The sequence below is a fragment of the Tachysurus fulvidraco genome, chromosome 17, assembly GCF_022655615.1.
Source record: "Tachysurus fulvidraco isolate hzauxx_2018 chromosome 17, HZAU_PFXX_2.0, whole genome shotgun sequence".
Taxonomy (NCBI): Eukaryota; Metazoa; Chordata; class Actinopteri; order Siluriformes; family Bagridae; genus Tachysurus; species Tachysurus fulvidraco.
In genome coordinates this window covers 4,534,068-4,558,127 of record NC_062534.1, presented here as the reverse complement: position 1 = coordinate 4,558,127, position 24,060 = coordinate 4,534,068, and the positions used below count along the sequence as shown (strand labels likewise).

The following is a 24,060-nucleotide window of genomic DNA, read 5'->3' as shown; positions in this document are numbered from 1 at the left end:
TGACACCTCTAAATCTACTACAATATGATTCTGAGTCATAAAGCAACAATTCAATATGATTCTGATTCATGAATACGTGATTCAATATTTGCTGACACCTCTAAATCTACTACAATATGATTCTGAGTCATAAAGCCACAATTCAATATGCCTCTGATTCATAAATACATGATTCAATATTCGCTGACACCTCTAAATCTACTACAATATGATTCTGAGTCATAAAGCCACAATTCAATATGCCTCTGATTCATAAATACATGATTCAATATTCGCTGACACCTCTAAATCTACTACAATATGATTCTGAGTCATAAAGCAACAATTCAATATGACTCTGATTCATAAATACATGATTCAATATTCGCTGACACCTCTAAATCTACTACAATATGATTCTGAGTCATAAAGCAACAATTCAATATGATTCTGATTCATAAATACGTGATTCAATATTTGCTGACAACTCTAAATCTACTACAATACGATTCTGATTCATAAAGCCACAATTCAATATGATTCTGATTCATAAATACATGATTCAATATTCGCTGACACCTCTAAATCTACTACAATATGATTCTGAGTCATAAAGCCACAATTCAATATGCCTCTGATTCATAAATACATGATTCAATATTTACTGACACCTCTAAATCTACTACAATACGATTCTGATTCATAAAGCCACAATTCAATATGATTCTGATTCATAAATACATGATTCAATATTCGCTGACACCTCTAAATCTACTACAATATGATTCTGAGTCATAAAGCAACAATTCAATATGATTCTGATTCATGAATACGTGATTCAATATTTGCTGACACCTCTAAATCTACTACAATATGATTCTGAGTCATAAAGCCACAATTCAATATGCCTCTGATTCATAAATACATGATTCAATATTCGCTGACACCTCTAAATCTACTACAATATGATTCTGAGTCATAAAGCCACAATTCAATATGCCTCTGATTCATAAATACATGATTCAATATTCGCTGACACCTCTAAATCTACTACAATATGATTCTGAGTCATAAAGCAACAATTCAATATGATTCTGATTCATAAATACGTGATTCAATATTCGCTGACACCTCTAAATCTACTACAATATGATTCTGAGTCATAAAGCAACAATTCAATATGATTCTGATTCATAAATACGTGATTCAATATTTGCTGACAACTCTAAATCTACTACAATACGATTCTGATTCATAAAGCCACAATTCAATATGATTCTGATTCATAAATACATGATTCAATATTTGCTGACACCTCTGAATCTACTAAAATACTGAGTACTGGATAGGGAGATTACACCAAATCATTCATCTGGACGTGCATACTGCAGTTCTAAATGTGTTGAAAGTGTGAGTACACTATAGTAGAGTTTACTTTGGGTGTTTGTGATTATAGCAGCAGTTCTTAGGTGTAAATTCTACAGTATCAAGGTGAGAGTATCCCATGAATACATGCTGTCCATCGATGCTGTCCATCATCCCACCATACCTGATATGATTAATGATAAGGCTTGATGGAGGGATGAAGAAGTCTTCCACACGGTCAAATCGGTGGCCCACCGGTGGGGTGTGGATGGTGTGGTGGGACGTAGCACCACTAGCCTGCTTGATCACCTAGCACACAACAATGAGAGAAACACATGACAGCTTTGTTTGTACTGGACCTGAAATTCTCACTGCATGACAGCTTAAAGATATCATCTAATATAGCACACACAGATCTTTCTGCAGCAGCAAGTTTATCGCTTACAGCTTTATTTGGAGCTGTAATTTGAAATGTATCTCCACAGGGGTTTCCTAGTATACTGATTCAATCATGTTACATCGTTTGTGGATGGCCTGAAAATGTCAGAAGAAATCGTTCAGGGACTAGGGGAGGAGGTCGGGAGCTGTGCGTGGAGCGTTCTTCCACTCCAGTTTGAGACTTCGAGAGCTGTCGTTAATAAGGTATGATATTCACTTAAGAGTGACAGATGTGGGCGGCGGCAGAAGATCTTGGGATTTGCACAATCGGAAATTTGATTTGTATCTTTAATAGTGAGAGCAGGGCTATGTGAACGATGTCAGTTTTTACCTGGAGTGTCGGAAAGTTCTTCTCTAGATCCCCCCAGCTTAAAACCCACACTTGGTCATGTGATTTATCGTAATGGAGCTTCACCGGGACTCGGTCTGTGCTCACAGTCTGCAATAGAAAGAAACAAAACAAAATCAAATCAGTGAATTCAAGTCAAATACATTTGTTTCTGTCTACATTTTTTTTTATTTTGTTCTTCAAAAAGCTTCATGATGTAGTCTGAAAGACTGAAATGAACTATTTTAAACGTAAACATTAAAATAAATAAATTAATTAAAGGGTATAAACATTCTCAGACCGGTGTTTTGGAATTTAAAAGCAAGTGAGGACTTGACAGAGGAAGATGCTAAGAAAGCAGCTACAAGATGTCCGAAATATTGCATCATGGGAGCTGTATAAAGATTTCATACAGTAGTGTAGATGCTGAATGAATGATAAACCTCCACCACAAGTCTGGTTATCTATCTCAAATCCATGCAGAGGAATTGACAGCCATGAGCATCAACAGGTTTTAGCAAGACCACAATTTGGGAATGAAGGCAACAGTGGATGATATCCTGCTAGAAATGGAAATTGCCTGGCTTAGGTACATGAGGTAACTCTGTTGAGCTCACAATATCATATATAATCATTTATCATCTTGGCCACTGCGATTTCTAGCTAGATGTCATTCACTTGCGCTTAATTCTGGGTCAAAAGAGACAAAATAAAAGAGCAAAGATATACCCTTAAAATTTCAGTATTTAGACAAGTGTATGAAGAACATGATAGCATTTCCCCACCTTATTTTTTTATACTTCTGTTAAAAAAACAAACAAACAATGAAAAAGTAATTCTTTCGGCTAATGGAATTTAATGGAATTTCTAATGCCAGTTTTGCTTTCATTGTAAAACAGGTTAATCAAACAGCTAATAATAATAATAATAATAATAATAATAATAATAATAATAATAATAATAATAATAATAATAATAATGTCTATTAATGTTTAATAGTTTATTGGATAACTAGCAAGCCAATTTTTAGGTTTGTCAAGGCAAAATATTTAACAAACAAACGTTTTATTTGTTATTTTTAACCTAGCGTGTTCAATGGTGATCACTGCGATATGAAATTTCGGGTCAAATCTGTTTTTTCCTTGTGTTTGTTACATTATTTTATTTCATTGATTAGACCTGACCTTTGTCAAAAAGGGTGTCATCATACAGTAGGTAAAATACAGTCAAATGTACAGGGCAAATTTCAGGTATTTCAGGTCCGGGAGTGAAAAACACTTCCCACTTTTACTAATGGAAATGCACTAACACACTCAGCCTTTACAGCCAGAAAGCAATTCATTTTCAAAAGGATATACAGGTATAAGGATTTTTTTCTGAATACATTCACATATTTTGTAATGGCATCCTGAAAATAACGGCATGCTGCACCTTTTTTCTGGTCATCCAACGATTTATATGTGTCCTTCACTGGGAAATGTTTTTTGTGCCAATTTCACACACTACACACTCGATGTGAGGGGATTTGAAATGATCGTTCTTCTGGCTGGTGAAATTGTAAAGGTTATTGACGCCGATAATTCGACACCTTACAAGATTACAGGACGGATAGGAGACCGGAGGAAGTGTGGATGTCTTATGTAGGCTATAGGAGTGCGAGGCTTTGTTGACAGACTCGAGTCCCTGTGCATGGCGTCATCAGGGAGAACAGATGTGCATGCTGTGTTCCGGTTCCTGTCTCCATCTTCAGAGGATTAGTCTGGCACACTGATTCGAAACTTTGGCCAGGTGACATTACAGCTTGGAATTTTTGTTCCCTGATATATTCATAAATCAAACAGAAAGCTATAAATTCATTCTTGTGTTGTTTTGAACAAATATTTGGAATAAAAAAAAGCCTTACAGGCTCTGCTGGCTCAGGTGGCTAATTAGCACTTGCTAATCTGAGATAATGAAGCCAAATCTCCAGGTGACCAAATAATAAGCATATGACCCCAACAAGAGGCTTCCTGAAGTCTCTAGGGGAGGCCTGGCAGGGGAACATGATGCCTGCTGGCACCAATCGGGCATTAGCAAAGACAGAAAGGAAGATTTATCCATTTGACACACCTGCCAGCTCCTTTCCAGCTTCCTGCCAAGCAGGACTTGATAGGAGAGAGATACACAAGCACAAAACCGTGACACTAAAGAGTCCCCGAATCTACAACCTTAAATGTCATTGTGTCGTTGATCGTTAATGCTGATGTAGCCAGTTATCATTCTCAGGTAAATTTGTGCTTCCGTCTGGCTTTAGATCAGGATTTACTCAGGCATTAAAACTCCTGAAAATGTTTGCTGGTGCATGAACAGAAAAATGAGACAAAACTGCAATGAAACTGTTCATCTGACGTACTGGTTATCCATCCTGGGTGTGTTCCCGACTTCCACTCATCCACTTCGACCTTCACCAGGAAGTGAAGATGAATAAATAAATCAAAAGAATCCGAGCAAGAAAACCTCGAATGATGTTTGTTCTTCAAGAAAGTATAAAAAAAAATAATCAATTCATCAATTCTTGCACGAATATTCCACACAATCTGCACGTTATCCATAAAATCATACAGTTCTGCAACAATCTGCTTCATTATTTTATACTATTTTGAGGGGGGGCATGGTGGCTTAGCGGCTTAGTGGTTAGCACGTTTACCTCACACCTACAGGGTTGGGGTTCGATTCCCGCCTCCGCCTTGTGTGTGTGGAGTTTGCATGTTCTCCCCGTGCCTCGGGGGTTTCCTCTGGGTACTCCGGTTTCCTCCCCTGGTCCAAAGACATGCATGGTAGGTTGATTGGCATCTCTGGAAAATTGTCCGTAGTGTGTGAGTGTGTGTGTGAATGAGAGTGTGTGTGTGCCCTGTGATGGGTTGGCACTCCTTCCAGGGTGTATCCTGCCTCGATGCCCGATGACGCTTGAGATAGGCACAGGCTCCCCGTGACCCGAGAAGTTCGGATAAGCGGTAGAAGATGAATGAATGAATACAATTTTGATTCCCTTCATGACACAGACACAAATAATTGGCTGACATTTCACGACACGCTGTATTGTGTATCGTTGTGCATGTGACAAATACACAATTTTAAATCGGTCGATTCTGAGGCGGATCATCACATTAATGACTGAAAAGAAAGCAATCTAAAACAAATCTGCAAATGAAGACGAACTGAGACAATACTGGCCATTCATACAGGACAAAAATAATGGCACCCCTTATAAGGAACACAGATTTGCGCTCTTTCATATGGTCGTTTTGTCGTTTGGTTTTCAGCTCTTTGCTTTCAACTTTCTGAAGATTTTGTAAACTTAGATTGACAGATTATTTTGTGATTGGCCTATGACAATATTTACATGCGATTTGAATAAATATTAATAAACAAGGCCTGGTAGTCACAGTTAATGTGGAAATAACACTACTGAGTAAAATCTGCATAAGGAACAAGGTTTTTTTACTTTGAAATTCTGAATGAATTTAGGAGCTAAATGTAAATTGTTCAGTAAGTCAGAGGACAAAACAAGCCGTTCGTGGCTAATGAGGATAGGAGACAAGATGAAGAAAGAAATAAAACTACAATGGTAAAAAGCTATAAGATCTATAACAACAACAATAAAACAAAAAGTATTATATGAACTTCGGGATTGGTTTGATGCGAAAAGTAAAGGTAAGGGGAGGGAGGGAAAAAGGGCGAGAGAGAGATGAGCAGAGGAGAGAAGAGAGATCTCTATCTCTGACTGTCTTTCCATAAACTAATCTAGACACTCATTAAAATTATAAGGAGTCGAACCTACTGCGATACACATAGCATGGTCGCGCACACGGCTCGAGGCGCGCGCGTCGCGCGCGGCCTAGCGCAGGAGCCCGCTAGAAGGACGAAGTCGAGCAAAAAACAGGAGCCACGACGAGAAAAGGAGCGGAGAGAAGGCTTTAGGCGAGAGAGGAGGAGAGCACGAGAGGAGAGCAGAATAGCGAGGAAAGAGAGCAAGAAGACGGAAATATGAGATCAAAGGTGAAACTGAGAAAAAAAGGGAGCGAGGGAAAGCGCGAGAGAGAAGGTTCCTAGGCTAATGTAGACAAAGTAAGTCATTATATAATAGACGAGAGATCTATACTCTATCCTCCGGCTACAATCTCTGAAACTTTACTCTCACTCCATAAGGGGATTAAAACAAAGAGAGAAAGAAGTAAGAAAATGAGTATAAATAAGGGGTATAAATAGAAGAAAAAGGAGCAGAATATCTCTGAGAGAGAGAGAGAGAGACAGAGAGAATAGGTAGAGAGATCGAGAGAAGAATATAAGATCGACAAAGAAGAGTTCGAATAAAGAGATAGAAAAAGGAAGGGGGGCAGAGAAGAATAGAGAGAGAGAGAGCAGAAGCATAGAAGGAAGAGAAGAGAGAGGGCGAGAGCAGAAAGGAGGAAGTTGTAAGCTAGACAATAAGTAGAAGGAGAAAAAAAAAAGGAGAGAATATCGCGAGAAGGAGAAGACGGAAAGGAGTCAGCATCTAGATATGCTGATATGAGTAGAGATGCGAGCTAGATCAGGGTGCCAGCAGAGGACAATGAAACAAACAGTCTAACTGGGTTAGTCTCCTCGCGAACAGGGGAGAGAGCAGAGAGAGAGAGAGAGAGGAGAGAGAGAGAGAGAGAGAGAACGGTAGACAAAGGCTACCATTACTTCCTTTCTCCCAAAGTGTAAAAGTCCTCTTCGCTCTCTATCTCTCTCTAATCTCTCTGGACGTCTCCCCTCCATCAGTCCCCTATATCAATCAGTTCTCCCTATTCTCTCTCTTATCCTCGCTATCTCTCTCTCCCAGTCTCCCTCTCGCAGCTCTCACCCAGCAACAGTCTCCCTCTCTCGCAGTATCTCTCTCTGAGCGCTCGCTCATCTCGCAGACGTACGTCCCGCCGGCTCTCTCTCTCGATGCTCTCATTCTCTCTCTCTCTCTCTCTCTCTCTCTCTCTCTCTCTCTCTCTCTGTTTAAACACTGTAAAAAAATAAAAAATCTGCTAAAGGAATTTTCAAGGGCTCTTTGGTCAGTTAAGTATTATCTTCCTACATACGAGTCTCACTGAAAGGTTTTACTCAGACATTCTGACATGTAAATGATTCCCCCCAAAAAACAACATACTGTATGAGAGAGAAAGAAAGAAAAAAAAAGAAAAGCTTAGGAGTGTGTACTGCTTTTCACTTCATGTAAACAAGCCTCTCACACTGGCTGAGGTTTTCTTTTTTTTCGTTTCCATTATCACTGAAGACAGGATACGACATGATTACTATAAAAACGAAGAGCTCGTACTACGAGAATAAAAAAAAACAACTAAAAGCCCTGCTTTCCTACTTGTAGCATGAGTGATGGTGTTATAGCTTAAATGGAACACATCAGACATTACGGCATGTCTGAAAAAGCTGTACAAAGTGATCCGGAGCAGCAGCCATACCCTTTTAGAGATCTCTGCTTATGAATAATGCAAGAAAGTGTTGTTCTCTTGTCTGCAGACTACTTTCCCGAATCAGTAAATATACAACAAGGTGTAATCGTGGTCACTGATTTGCAAGCTCACCTGAACAGCCTTCTGGGTTTGGATATCTACGATGAGCACTCTGTTCAGCATTGGCTGGGTGACGTATATAAACTTATCCTTCACGTTCACTGCTGAAGCCCAAACACACCTCTGGACATCTTCTCCCACCATTTTTGGGCAAACTTCCTCCTTTAGAAAAAACAACAACAGAGCACATCAGCTTTAAACAGAAGAGCACAAAACATATGGCGTGGTATATTTCGAGGTCTTCATGACTCCTGTGGGTTTAACTGAAGTGGATGATAAATTCGCCGCTTTGCTCAGAAGCTCAGAAGAGGCCGTATGCACACATTTTTACACTGAAGTGAGATGAAATTGCAATACAGCTATCAATATGAGCAAATTATGCTTTGATGGGAACGGATAACGCTTTTGCAATAAGACAAAGAGAAATTTTACTGATCTTATGACTGGGATTTGTAGCTGAGAGATCCTGCTTATTATGATTGCCAAGAACTTTAACAGTATGCTAACCATAACCATGAATAAAAACATTGATGTTTTATATATATATATATATATATATAATTTTTTTCTTTCTTTTTTAAAAAAAAAAAAACATTATCTTGATAATTCTCCACCATTCTTCCCCAGACAGCATTTGCATTAAGCCCCGCCATTACGCCCTGACGTGTGACTGATGTCCTAATAAAGGCTCGACGCTGTGGGATTCGCTGCACAGTCGAGCTCCTAGCTAACGCTGCTGCCTCATCACCAGCTCGAGCTCTGATCACACACAGACGCTCTGATCAAACCCGCAAAGAAACAGAACGAGCAAAACGGTCCTTCAGGAACTTGTGTAAATCTCTGCGTCGCATATATCAAAATGTGAGCGACAGAACGAGTTCGTTTTATTCGAACCGGCGACGTAGCGCCGCAGTTCAGAGTGAGCCGTAAGCTAAACAGCTTGGGTTGAAATATTATACATAACTGTAAGGAAGTTGTAGGGAAGATCCTTCATAAAGTTCCACTAGACGAATCTACGATTCGCTCTTGAATAACTTTCTATGCCTTAAAACTTTAACACACACTCTGAGGGCTTCAAAATTCTTACGTGGCGATCCAGCAGGTGGAGATGAATGATTCATGTTTAAACTAGATAAAATGATTGGAAAAATGGGAATAAAAATAATAAATTACTTCAGTTCTGAGCACTTCTCCATACGCGCAACTGGATCTCATGCAAAATGCATAGAAATTATAATAAGCGAAAGAGATTTTGTTGGATTTTCTACAGTACGGGTAAAGAGAATTTACTTTGCTAATCCGACCCTTGAGGCTAACCTTAATGCTTCATAGTCTCTGTATAAGACGGTCAGATCAAATTCTAATAGATTCTTACACAAAATAAAGAACATTTAATACATTTTGAGCTGTGGACCATATATACAACTGAGCAATTGAGGGTTAAGGGCCTTGCTCAGCAGCAGGAACCTGGTGGACATGGGAATCAAACTCACAACCTTCCGATTGGTAGCCCAACACCTTAACCACTAGGCTACCACATCAAACTTCTGTATTAATATTCTATATTCTAATATTCTGCTTACAAATAACTTTTCCCAGGTTTTACATTGTGATCTTTAGTCAACAAATCTAATTACAGCTCACTATGAATTTGTCCACCATATTAGTGCATTGCATAAACTGGATGCAGTAGTAAGAAAAACATGTATAGCTAAACAATACTGTGGAAAAAAATAAAAAGCTCTTGATTAAGAACCAAGTGTTTTTGCCCAGTTGCTGCATTATTTTTTCTAAAGATCTCACTGAAAACACTCCAAAATGGGAGGCAAGGTCAAAATCAGCAAAACAGGAAGAATCCAATGATCCAAACAAAGCAATATATGGAGAGAAAAAAAACGCAATCCAAACAAACAACAGGCACAAGGTCAAACACGTGAGAGAACAAGGGAATGGAAATGGAAATGGAGCAGCTCAGTAAGAAACAAGACTAACAATACTTCACATTATTTAATACCATGAGCATGGTTTAAATAGAGGGGGCACGGTGGCTTAGTGGTTAGCACGTTCGCCTCACACCTCCAGGGTTGGGGGTTTGATTCCCGCCTCCGCCTTGTGTGTGTGGAGTTTGCATGTTCTCCCCGTGCCTCGGGGGTTTCCTCCGGGTACTCCGGTTTCCTCCTCCGGTCCAAAGACATGCATGGTAGGTTGATTGGCATCTCTGGAAAATTGTCCGCAGTGTGTGAGTGAATGAGAGTGTGTGTGTGCCCTGCGATGGGTTGGCACTCCGTCCAGGGTGTATCCTGCCTCGATGCCCGATGACGACTGAGATAGGCACACGCTCCCTGTGACCCGAGGTAAGAAGTTTTCAATACTCTGCCTTCTGGTGGTCTGGAGTGGGAATTGCAGGTACAACAGTCTTCTCCATTAGGCTACACCATTATCATGAGGAAAACACTTTCGTTTTCTATTGTGTTGCATCTTACTGAATGTCTCTCATGCATCTAGTGTTGTTTGTTTTCCCAACAGGAAGCAAAATCCTCAGCTTCTTTAGTGCACAGAGGTAAGTGAACTAGCATGTCCTCTTTAATGAGAGCACTCACCTGCAGGCTGAGGAGCTTCTCACTGGGTTTGATGTGTCTCTGAATCTCACAGGCCACTGGCTGGATCACTTTGATGCCATCTTCATAGAAAACATAAAACATGTTCCCAATCCCCAGACCTGCAGCAGGAGAGGTATGAACTGGTTAGCAAACAGCAGCAGGGTTTACTCAAGAACCAGGAACGACACAGAGCTTCCTGTTTATTAAAAAAAATCAAAGGCCTTTTTTAAAAGAGGGATTTGAGAGAGAATGCTTTCTCACAGGGTTAAAATATATAAGAGAGAATGATCTGGCTTGTAAAACTGTATTGACAGTGTTTGTGCTGTTTGGGTAATAGTGTTATTTTCAGTTGGCTCTGTTATGGACATTTATATTTATTGAATGTCCAATTTGAATTGCATGCAGCGAAGGAAAAACAAAGAAACAGCCAAACAAACAAACAAACAAACAAACAAACAAACAAACAAACAAACAAACTAACTAACTAACTAACTAACTAACTAACTAACTAACTAACTAATTAATTAATTATTGTAAAAATTCTGCCTCGAAATACAGTTATCGTTTAAAAAAATGTCTTTCTTTCTTTTTCTTTCTTTCTTTCTCTCTCTCTCTCTCTCTCTCTCTCTCTATGTTTTAGGTAATTTATGGTAAAGGTTTAATAAGAACTATAAAAAATTCTGAAGACTAAGAAATGAATGAATAAATGAATGAATGAATGAATGAAATGAATAAATAAATAGATGGATAGATAGATAGATAGATAGATAGATAGATAGATAGATAGATAGATAGATAGATATATAGATAGATAGATAGATAGATAGATTGACCTCATATGAAAATACTATGAAATGTTTTGTAGATGAACAAATAAACAAACAAACAAACAAATCCAAAATCCACTGGTTGAACTCACCTTGGAAATTATTCTCGATCATATTTAACTGAATTTAATTCATTTGAATTCATTTATATATCGCTTTAAACAATAGAGATTGTCTCAAAGCAGCTTTACAGAAAATAAAAGAATGGTATTGGCAAGTTATTGAGATACCTAATAAACCGGCAATGCGACGTCATAAAAGAAAACCAATAAAAGCACAGAGATGCTTTAGATTGGTTTTGTTTCTGAATGATAACAAAAGAGAGCATGAGATCATACCTTCCTCTCTCCACAGTATGTTTGCCACTAGAAAAGAAAACAGAGGGGAGAAAAAAAACCTATTATTAATGCCTCAAGTCTTGGACAATGACTTCACATTGGCTAAGGAACAGTTTATCCATCAGGCAGTGAGGGTACTGAAAACTTTCTCCTCTCTACCATCCTGTTCAAATGCCCCATGGAGTCTACATTGTACCCCCTTTAAGTGCCTTGTTGATAATATATGTAAATACTTGTTATACTTGTAATTTAACTTTGCGTACATATTTGGCTTTGTTTCTCCTGCCATGTTTACACACACACACACATATACATATATATATATAAATTTCTTTCCGGTTTCTGCACTGTAGGACTGAGAGAAACACAATTTCATCACAGTAGAACAGAACTGACAATAAACCTGAATGTGTGATACCGGTTATTCAATTTTATTTTCATTTGATTTATCATCATCTATGACCTCGTCTATCCATCGATTTGGCTCGAATGTTCCTTCTGTTCTGTTCTGATAAACACTTCGTAATGAACTTGTTTTTGTTTACCATTAGATAATACTGAATATTACACCTTTCTTCTGCATAAATTAGGGCTTTTATCATAGAGCAGTGAAGCTATTCCGCTAAACTCTGACAGCTGGTATATTTCATTTGTCAAGCCAATGTTCTCTTGTCGGATAAACCTTGTTATCAACAAAAAAACACCATCAACACCAAAAACGTCTGACGTTTGTCTTCTTTATTTGTAACGTCATGCACCCAGACTGTAGCGATGCAACCTTGAACAGTATATCATCTCTCTCATTCATTTTCATTCTGGTTCTGCTTTTGTTTCCCAGCAGTCTTTAAGAATTTTTAGTTTCATATTCACAGGGCTGTCAAGTGTCACGCATTGAGAGTAACAGTCACGCATTTGGGTCTCTTATCACGCTCTCCCGCCACACATCGTATTTCTCACACAGAAAAACTTTTGACTATTTATCATATATTTAATAAGCTGCAGCACCCAAAATGTATCAGTCCGCATCGCTGTGTCTATGGAACCGGGCAGGAATCAAGCGCGTCTCAGGTCTTAGTCGAGCCTGACACTTATCAGCCAATCAAAAAAAAGAGAGGCTACACAATAGCCAATCAGAAAATAGCACTATCTGGGTAAGATTTAACGCAACAACCGATTAAAAAAAAAACATTTTTTAAATTTTTTTGTAAGAGAAGAGATGTCACGCTTGCCTGTCTTCAAAACTTGAGAGCCTTGTATTCATTTAGGTTTTTTTTTCCAAGCCTACTAGGGGCAATATTTTCATGAAAACATTCTAAAATAACAAAACCAGTCTCAGAACGTGAGTTCATACGCGAGAACAAAATCAGACTGTCAGGGGTTTTATTAAAAATAACAAGACCGACACACACAGGAAAGTCACACTAGGAACAAACTAGGCAGCTAAATACGAAACAAGATACAGAAACCAAGAACATAAAACAAAGAACAAAACCAAACCCCAAGAGACACCCAACTACTGTATGACAAGGACGACAGGTATAAATAGGGGAAGTGATTAATGAAATACAGGGAACGGGTGTGCAGCGGCTGGGAGGGACTAAGGATTGGGCGGGGCAAACACATATGTGAACACATAAACAAGACACATGGCACAGAATCTAAATAAACACTGCCATAACGCACCCTAGTGCTCCGGGACTCTGTCCAATCCAACTCTGACAAACAATTTATTTTATTTTAACACAAATAGTGATATCAAACCCATTTATGCTCTCTGAAATGCCCCGAGTGCAACTAAAATTTATCTTCAACCACACGACTCACATTGAAAGACATCAGAGCCCTGAATGACTTTAGATCAGACTCACAGACAGAAAATCATTCATTTGTTTACACCGATTATACTGAGAACGTCTCATAAATCAATTTCGGTTCCGATGGCAAAAAAAGAAGGTAAAATGTCTTTAATGAGAGGTTGTGGGTTAATTTTTGTACGTTTCTTGTCTCAATGTTCTGCCACAGGAAAGTCTTCTAGTTCCTCAGTAAGTTTAAATTGGTCTTTTGTCATTCTTTTAAATAGACTGTGTACATTCTAGGAAATGCCATTTTTCCAGAACTAGAACAATACACTGGGACAGAACAAAGGGCTAGAAATACCACACAGTGTGAAAGAGATGAGAGGAGGACAGTAAACACACTGGGATTTAACTGTGGGATGTGACAGCTTAGTGTTTAAGGCATTGGTTTACCAACTAGAAGGTTGTGATGTTTGAATCCCAGGTCCCCGAAGTTGCCATTGCTGGACCCTTGAGCAACGCCCTTAAACTCTTCATTGCTCAGTAAAAACATAAGTTACTAATGATTGCCAGGGATCAGCGCGGACTTTTGGCCATGTGCGTTTGTGTTTGTTTGCGCCACGTGATTGCCCCGCCTTCGTCTACTCCTCCCGGTCATCACACCTGTTCCCTATTGTGTGTGATTGTCCTTTGGTGTATAAATGTGGCAGCGCAGATTCATTAAGACATATTTAATATGTAAAATTAATATGTAAATTTCCCTTATGTATTAAACCCCTTTCGTTTGAAGCTATCCTGCGTACGGGTCTGTCTCCAATCCTCCTCCTTCCGGGGTCTGACGATGATAAGGCCGTCTGCCAAATTAATTATGCAGGATAATACCTGTATAACTGAGTATGAGGTGTGCGAATTATTGCGACGAATGTCTGTAAATATTCTATTGCGTAACAATAAATGTTGCAGCAATATTAAGTTGGCAATAAATTAAATGACGAGGCAAAGAAAGAAAGGATGAAACAGAAACTTGGTTAATGGATGTTGCCTTATATTAAATGGATGAAAATGATAAAAGTACAAGCAAACCACCGTGGATTAAAAGGAACAAGTATGTAGTAAATTCAGACAATTAAAATTCATGTAAATTCATGTAGTAAATTCAGACAACAACAGCAGTTATTATCTTTCTGGCTGAATTCTTCTGGTTTTATACCATAGCGCTTTGTAACGTACGGTAACTTTGCCTTCCTTAAGTATTGATTGATACCTTCGTGCACATTTAAGCCATTAGGGAAAGAAAAAAAACAAGATTGATGGTTGTTGACAAAAGACTAAAAAATGGTTGAGGGGAAAATATTGCATTTCCCCAGTGTGAAGCCACCAGAGAGGAAAAACAGAAAAGATAAGATCTGAAGCGCGGTCTTCACCAATAACACACACTATTGATGCTATTCATCAGCAGGCAGGGAGAATGAGAGAGTTCTGCTCATATACACACACCTCGTGTATCAGAGCGCTACTCAGCCATGCGTATGGGCAACGACAGGGGTGTCACTTTCGCCTGATCATCTGTCCTGGAGCGAGAAGATGTTTTTTTTTTTTTTTTTTGAAGCATAGCCACACAACCCGGTTCCAACTCTTTCAGGCAGAGATATTGATAACAGCAACGCCGCAGCCGCAGCGATCGTTTGTTTATGTGCCACTTTGCCAAAAGCGCCAGTGGTCGACGGGAAAGCGAGAGGAGCAAGGCGTGTCATGACTAAATATCCGGTAAAAGCGAACTAAGAGTCAAACTCTAATTAGTTCAGCAGAAGAAATAGAAAACTAATCATGGCAAGTGCCCCGGGCATGTCTTTGTTTTGTCCTTCTCACATTCAAGGCAATGCAATTCAGTCTGCCTTCTTTAGAGCTGCTTAGGTGACGGGTATCTATTTAATAAATGGATATTTTAAGGTCATGAGTTTCTTGAGTCAATCGAAACAGTTAATGTACAGTATTATAACCATTTATACCAGTATACTGACGCTTCATTTCTGCCAGCGGAATGGAAATCGATTTATGGGACCTTTTTAATCAGTATAAACAAATCTGTCTGTGAGTCTGATCTAAAGTAAGTCCGGACTCGGTGTGGCTTTCGGTGTGAGACGTGTTTTGACTCTGTTGATAATGTTACATGGAATTTTAGTGGTTGAAGATAACACCTTTAGATTTTAGATGTTTATGAACAAGCACTTGGGGCATCTCAGAGAGCAGAAAATAGGTTTGATATCACCATTTATTTGGAAGATAGAAACATTTGTGTGGAAAAAACTAACCATTATTGTTTTTTTTGTTTTTTTTAAGAACATTTCTAATATATTTTCCTTAGTAGGCTAACAAAAGATAGAAATCTTTATGAAAAAAATAGAAATTCTTGAGTCTTGAGTGTTTACTTTCTATCTATCTACAGTATCTATCTATCTGTCCGTCTGTTCGTTCGTCCGTCCATCCATCCATCTATCTATCAATCGATCTAGATGCCCAGCTAGCATTTACTGTATCTAACTATTACAGACTGACACACACACACGTACCACACACGTACCACATACACACGCACACACACACACACACGCATACGCACACGCATACGCACACACACACACACACACACGCATACGCACACGCATACGCATACGCACACGCATACGCACACACACACACACACACACACACACACACACACACTCAGAATAGGATCCTCCCCTAAAACAACGTAATAGACACTTTTAAACTGAAATCGGTTTCCTGCCCGATTGTCCTGTTAGTCGGAAGCAGGAACATGTAAAAATCTTTAAAAAGTGTCCGTAATTACAGTAAACCATTGACTGAAAAGCCGAGTCCCAATGGGATGTCTCGCCTCAGCAGGAGCTCTGTCAGGTGAAGAGAATGACTGCAAGCAAATATTGGTTTTCTTAGCCTACAATTACAGCATATGACCTAACTAAATGTTCTGGGCTTTCATTTTTTTCAGTCACTTGAACTCATAAAAAACAAACAAACAAACAAACAAACAAACAAACAGACAGACAGACAGACAGACAGACAGACAGACAGACAGACAGACAGACAGACAGACAGACAGACAGACAAACAAACAAACAAATAATAATAATTACAAGCACCTGGGAAGGACCTTATTTTAACAGATTAACAACGGACGCTAATTTATGGTGCGGTCAGAGAATCTCTCCCTGAAGGCCAAGACAGAGAGAATGAGGATGAAATACTTTCAACAAGTCATTGAAGCAGGATGACACATACTGTACTGTAGGACTAGAGCTTGGACTTTTCTGGACTTTTCTGCATGACACTCTGTATATCAACTGGATTTCAGCAAAGCGCACATACATTTATTGTGCTTCAATTGCACACACTGGACACAACTGCACCTCTATTTTTATTTTTCTTCTATACTTATTCGTATATATATATATATATATATATATATATATATATATATATATATATATATATATATATATATATATTCATATAATTTTGTCCCTTGCTACAGAATAGGATCCATGACACAGACAGTCTAAGAGAATTCCCCTACATCGTCAGTCATAGAATACAATACGGTGGTGAATTTGATAAATAAATTTAGAATTCTAATTGGAATTTAGTCTTATACAATATTTGTAATGTTTATTTGTACTTTTATTTGTGCATCTGTGACACTCCATACTGTATACCTACTCCTTTGCTACTGTAGAATTAATTTTATTCTTCTTTAAATTGTATTCTACCTCTATGACATATCATACTCTTCTGCCACTGAACTACCGTACAATGACCTAGACTGTATTATATCTAAACTATTTTTCTTTCCTATTGTACAAGATGTATGTCTGTTCTCATTTTTAACTCTATTGTCATTCTATTTTTATTTTGATCCTACCTCCGATTCACTATATCGTCGTACCGTCTGGTTGTGAAAACATTTGAATTGGAAATGGAATTCAATGCTACAGTATGCAGAAGAAAGGTTGAAGAAACCACAGAGTTTAGAGAATATTTGTAGCTTTTCGTCTGTTGCATCATGAAAAAGGAGCGTGTTGATGTGATGTTGTCAGCCACATATTTTTAGCGCTTCCAGAGTTATCTGGACTGTAACAATGGGTCAGTGGACACGGCGGTCACATCCAGCAGGCTGTGGCAGGGGAATAACACTGTTGCTGTGCAGTGTTCAGTGTCTGACAGTCTGAAATGCCAAATTATAGCGTGTGAAGGGATAATCCTGACAGCAAACCTAGAGCGCGGGAGGCGATCGATAGCGAGAGACGAATAAACAACAACTGTACATATCCTGGAGTGTGAGACGTTGCCTAATGTCTGGCTAAATTAGGAAATTTCTCAGGATGCAGGAGTGCCAGCGGAAGAAAAATGTGCACTCAAGGGCAGTCAGTTATACATTATATATATATATATATATATATATATATATATATATATATATATATATATATATATATATATATTCTGCATATGTTCTATTGGACTGTGGATTCCAGCTCCAGCTCCACACGACATCCTATTATTCATCCACCAACAGCTGGGAAAGTGTTGTTGTTGTTGTTGTTGTTGTGTGCAGCTCCTGAATAAGAAATGTTCTTCTCTGTGATATTTTCTCTCTGAATAACACGGAAATATTTACAGGTGAGAAACGTGTGTTATTTCAGTCACGTCGCTTATTAGTCACATGTTTCATAAACATATCTTTGTTACTTTCCATGTTAACTGAGACTGTTTTTCAGAGTAAAAGAGATTCATGTAGAGAAGTACTGTAGGAATATAAACACGTATGACTCTAGTCTATGGTCTTCAAAGATTATACAGGATAATTCAATTCAATTTTATTTGTGTAGTGCTTTTAAAAATGGACATTGTCCTAAAGCAGAACGTAAGAAACATAAGACAAAAAAATTAATATTAAATATGTTTAAATGTATCCCCAATGAACAAGCCCGAGGTGACTGTGGTGAGGAAAAACTCCCTTAGATGGAAGATGAAGAAACCTTGAGAGGAACCAGACTCAAAAGGGAACCTCATCCTCAATTGGGTGACACTGGAGGGTGTGATTATAAACTGTTATAAACACCAGAGAGTGTTATTATGAATAATGTCCTTTCTACTGTCAGATACAGTCAGTTGGAGTTAACCATTATCTTGTTATCAACTCATGAATTAGCTCGACATCTTAGTTCATTATAGAATTTAATACTAACTCCTCCTTGCTGAAGCCTTCGAAACAATCAATGAGTGATTTGTATCCTATACACTATATTTCAGTTTCTGTTCGAACCCTATATTAATACCATATATTATATATTAATATAATCTATTTTTTATGCTAATCTAGAGAATGCTAATCTTTAAATTTATATATTTACATACTGTATAAGTAGTGAATTATTAGATTCTGCAATTTTCTCACGTCATTGTCTATAGTTTTCAGTAGTTTTCACTTCAGATACTTTAATTAGTCTGTTTCGTTTATTTGTGTTGTATTTAATGTCGATTTGTTGCATTTGAGAGACAAATGATACAGCAATCGTATTCAAGTGTTAGCCAAAAGAACCAAACAAATGCATTAGGGTTACTAAGTCCAAGTGATCCTTAATGTAGTTGAAGCGTTGTTTGCATAAAATCTTAAATAAACATCTATCCACAGAAAGCTTCACTATACAGTATATATACAATTACATGCAGTTGTTACCCTACAAATCTGTGTAGGTTGATACAATTAGTACGATCTTGTAGCTGAAGCTACAAACAAAAAACAAAAATAAAGTCAACAGTTTTGTTGAATTAAGCAATAAAAATATAGTTGTTTTTATCCCATTCTCAAGAGTGTGGCTCTGCAGTAATAGAAGTAGCATTAAAAGACCTCCTCCGCATGTGTTCTATCTCCTCTTACATTTAAAGTGACACTTGTAGCGCTATCTGCCAGATCCAACGCTAACATGCTTTCCTCAAGGCATTCGAAATGCTAAATTAATATCCTTAAGCACAAAGTCCAACAAAGCCACAGTTTTAATTGTCGCAATATATTAACCTAATCCTGAAATGCTGGTGTTATAATGTTGTAGTGTTAATAGCAGGTCTTGAAGCAAGGAAAAACACTCCCTCATGGATTATTCATGCAGGCGAAACAGCAGTCGTGTCTCAAGCTGGTGACCCGTGTTAAAACCCTTCTTTGTTTTGTACAGGGCAACACCAGGTTTCTCTACAGCCAACCTTCTGAACTCTGTCGATGCACTACATCTCCCGACTGTCTGACATGACAACCTCTTCGACTGAAGTGTACGCTGTGAAGCCTATACCAGGAATCACTAAATATCTCACAGCACACACTCTGTAACACGTTTTCATCTCTTCTTTGGATGGCTAAAGAACAACAAATCGTCAGATGGTATGAACAACTTTGTTGACAATCCTTTGAGCCTAGGAGTAAGTGTAGGTGTAAATGTGTAGAAAGAAAGAAATGCAAAGAGAAGGTTTAAGGAACTAATAGAATGTGTAAAAATAAATAAAAAGGAAGGAAGGAAGGAAGGAAGGAAGGAAGGAAGGAAGGAAGGAAGGAAGGAAAAGACAGTGTGTAAAAAAAATCAGATTAGTAAAAGATGCAACATAATGATGCAATAACATTGTGGCAAAAAATTAGATGTGAAAGATGCAAGAAAAAGAGTGAGACGTAGAAATAAAAAGGAAAAAAAGAACAAAAAAGAAAGAAAGAGAATAGAGTGAAAGAAAGAAAAAAGAAGCCAACCTATCACATCCATCCAGCTAAACTCACTCAGAGGAAAGAGCTTTCCGCCCTCTTCCACATACATGACATTGTTAAAGTGGTGTGTGTGTGTGTGTGTGTGTGTGTGTGTGTGTGTGTGTGTGTGTGTGTGTGTGTGTGTATATACATATATATATATCTATATATATCTATATGATATATATATATATATATATATATATATATATATATATGTATTTATTTTTTAATTTCCAAAATGATCATCATCAGCATTGGAACATCAACATGCAAATTAGCAAAGGTTAATGCTATGTTTATTTCTCCTTTAAAGATAATGAAGCAATAATGAATGTAGCTTCTTCTCACATATAAACATTTATTATTGCAGCTTAGAATTGTTGTACTAGCATTGATCAGTAGCATTGATTACTAGCATTGATTACTAGCATTGATTTGAGCATGCTGATGATCAAGCCCTGTTTACTGGCACGTTTTTCCATATCATATAGACCACTATGGCAAAAGTAACACTTAAAAGTTACGAAGACTTAAACGTACATGACTTGCGTGCAGAATCCTCTACGAACAGAGACGAGATGTCTTCATCCACACCGGCTTCATTACGGGCGATGCAGGTGTACGCTCCGGTGTCCTCGAAGTGGACGTTACTGATGTGCACTTCACTCCCATTAGCTGTGAGAAGACATACAAATGGGGGGAAGAACAAAATGACATATAGGTTCAAATATAAAGCTGAAAGGATAACAAATCACACACAAACAAATAAATAAATAAATAAATAAATAAATAAATAAATAAATAAATAAATAAATATACCACTTTAACACAGAGAATTCCACTTCAGTAAACTCCTGTAATGGGACACTTAGTGTGTTTTTGACAGCAGTTGTGAAATTCATGCTGTTTCCAGGTTGTCAAGTTTTAGGTTTTGTTTGAATAGCTGGCTTTATGGTGTGATTACAGTTCTACTGGGAAACGTTTGAGAATACAAAAGATCTAGAGCCTTAAAAAAATGCAGTTATCTCCACCATCAGGCCATGGAGCAGACCAAATGACCAGCCACATGACAGGATGTGATGAGTGTGATTCCAGAACGAATACACAAAGCATGAAAACAGAAAGAGAACCCGTGCTTCTGTTTGTCCATGTTCAATTCTGTGGAGGATGAGGATGAGGATGAGGATGAGGATACAGTAAGTATTCCATCTCTAATCATAAACTTCTGTTTAGTGTTTTAGGTAAGAGATGCTATATTAGGTTAGATAAAGGAACGAAAGAAAGAAAGAAAAAAAGAAAGAAAGAAAGAAAGAAAGAAAGAAAGAAAGAAAGAAAGAAAGAAATGGATAGAGAAACAAATAGTCTTATGTATAGAGAAAATAGAGAAACATGCATAAAAAAGAGTGAGACAAGAATAGAGTGAAAGAATAGAGTGAAAGAAAGAAAGAAAGAAAGAAAGAAAGAAAGAAAGAAAGAAAGAAAGAAAGAAGTCTGACAAGGAAGGAAGAAAGGAAGGGAAGGGAAGATACCATGACAAAAAATTGACAAAAAAAAACAAGGGAACCTTGGAATAAGAAAGAAAGAAAGAAAGAAAGAAAGAAAGAAAGAAAGAAAGAAAGAAAGAAAGAAAGAAAGAAAGAAAGAAAGAAAGAGTCTTATGTATAGAGAAAATAGAGAAACATGCATGAAAAAGAGTGAGACAAGAATAGAATGAAAGAATAGAGTGAAAGAAAGAAAGAAAGAAAGAAAGAAAGAAAGAAAGAAAGAAAGAAAGAAAGAAAGAAAGAAAGAAAGAAAGAAATGGATAGAGAAACAAATAGTCTTATGTATAGAGAAAATAGAGAAACATGCATGAAAAAGAGTGAGACAAGAATAGAGTGAAAGAATAGAGTGAAAGAAAGAAAGAAAGAAAGAAAGAAAGAAAGAAAGAAAGAAAGAAAGAAAGAAAGAAAGAAAGAAAGAAATGGATAGAGAAACAAATAGTCTTATGTATAGAGAAAATAGAGAAACATGCATGAAAAAGAGTGAGACAAGAATAGAGTGAAAGAATAGAGTGAAAGAAAGAAAGAAAGAAAGAAAGAAAGAAAGAAAGAAAGAAATGGATAGAGAAACAAATAGTCTTATGTATAGAGAAAATAGAGAAACATGCATGAAAAAGAGTGAGACAAGAATAGAGTGAAAGAAAGAAAGAAAGAAAGTAGTCTGACAAGGAAGGAAGGAAGGAAGGAAGGAAGGAAGGAAGGAAGGAAGGAAGGAAGGAAGGAAGGGAAGATACCATGACAGAAAAATTACAAAAAACAAGGGAAACTTGGAATAAGAAAGAAAGAAAGAAAGAAAGAAAGAAAGAAAGAAAGAAAGAAAGGATCTCTGACATTCAGGGTGCAGTGAGTGAAAGCTGTCATCGTTCACCTTGTAGTGTGAGCTGTTTGGACAGTTTAGTAGAAATGTCCATGCCGTTCTTCAGCCAGGACAGCTGTGGATCTGGAATCCCCTCGGCGTGGCACCTCAGACTGGCTGTGACTCCGGGTTCACGTGCCTGACTCTCCGGATACACCCGGATAACAGGAGGAACTGAGGAAGAGGATGGACATAGAGATGATAAAGCCTGAGTTCATAAGTGTGGGAAATGAATTAAATTAAAGCTAATCACATTTGCCATCTCATAGTTTCCTGTTTGTTTAGGATTAAAGAAAGGACGCTTCTTTATCAGAATGGATGCCCAATTCATTTCCTGTCTGGAAGGAAAATGATCTCATTGACATGGCGAAAGCTTTGCAGCTTCCTGGCAAACAAATGAGCTAGAAAAACCGAGGAGAAGGCTGCTGGTAAAGAGCCATTGATTTTTAAAATGAGCATCATTGATTTGGGAAAAAAGACGCACACTAGGGTCGAGAGCAAGAAGCGGGATCTTTCAGGTGCCTTTCTATAGATCCCGTGTTTCTGTAATGTAGCATCATGGTATATTACTAGTGTCTTATTCGTGGCACGGAAGGACACGGGTACACCAGGAACGAGGAACCAGACTAAGACGTCTGATATCGGATGCGACGTGGAATGTTAGCTCGCCACAGACAGATGTATTGGTGTCAGCTCTAATTGAGGCCAGGCAGGAGAAGAGCATGACAGATTGGTGCATTAGACTGAGGACATTTGGAGGGGACTGAGTGTGTTTCTTTTTTTTAATGCATGTGTGTTATATATGCTAGAGTAGAGCGGGAGTACATCCTCTACCATCTGTTCCACCTTCCTGTCTCCCATAGGTGATTGTGTGGATGTGAGGGAAAGATACATAGAAAGAAACAGAAATAAAGAAAGATTGATAGTTGGAAAATGTAGATAATAGGGGTGCAGTAGGGCCTGTTTATTTATTTCTTTTTTTAAAGAATAAGGAAGAAGCAGGTTTGCATTTGTGAAGCATAAAACCTAGGATTCAAGCAAAACCAGATGAGTGTGAATCATTTTCTATTCTTTATATATATATATATATATATATGTTAAAATAAATTTTAAATAATAATAAAAAAAAAATTCCACTAAATTACACTTTATTCATTCTATCCTAAAATGTCTTTATTTCAGGGAAAAAATGTTACCTTCCTTTTATTTATTTATTTATTTATTTATTTATTTATTTATTTATTTATTTATTTATTTATTTTTGTTTGTTTGTTTGTTTGTTTAAAAAAGTTCATGTATTTATTTTATTCAAAATTCTAACATTTTATTTATTTCTTATTTTATGCTTTGCTTGTGGTCTGTTTTCTGGCTCATTTTTTTTTCTATTTTCGTTAATGTCATTATCTGTTTATTCATTTTTTCTTTGTTTGCTCCATTTTTAAAAGTAATTGTTAATGCGATCATTGTCTTCATAGTTGCAAGACAATTTTATACTCGCTCTCTTTTTTTCTATACACCTTTAATGTGGTTGCTAAAAGAGTGTGATCTCTGAGTCTGGTCTATTTTATATGAATCAGTCATAAGCAAATTTGCTCAAAAGCA

General features: G+C 37.6%; 1 protein-coding gene across 2 annotated transcripts in view; it reads right to left on the bottom strand.

Annotated features, from left to right (window-relative positions):
- The window catches only part of fstl5 (follistatin-like 5), a 152,086-nt gene that overhangs the window by 7,441 nt on the left and 120,585 nt on the right, over positions 1 to 24,060 (bottom strand). For both annotated transcript variants that reach the window (XM_047802686.1, XM_047802687.1), the window contains exons 10-16: positions 22,471 to 22,632; positions 20,602 to 20,736; positions 11,458 to 11,484; positions 10,293 to 10,411; positions 7,705 to 7,854; positions 2,114 to 2,221; positions 1,529 to 1,653 (exon numbers count right to left, since the gene is read on the bottom strand). In XM_047802686.1, coding sequence (XP_047658642.1) covers positions 1,529 to 1,653; positions 2,114 to 2,221; positions 7,705 to 7,854; positions 10,293 to 10,411; positions 11,458 to 11,484; positions 20,602 to 20,736; positions 22,471 to 22,632 — 826 coding nt within the window. The remainder of the gene's footprint in view (positions 1 to 1,528; positions 1,654 to 2,113; positions 2,222 to 7,704; positions 7,855 to 10,292; positions 10,412 to 11,457; positions 11,485 to 20,601; positions 20,737 to 22,470; positions 22,633 to 24,060) is intronic.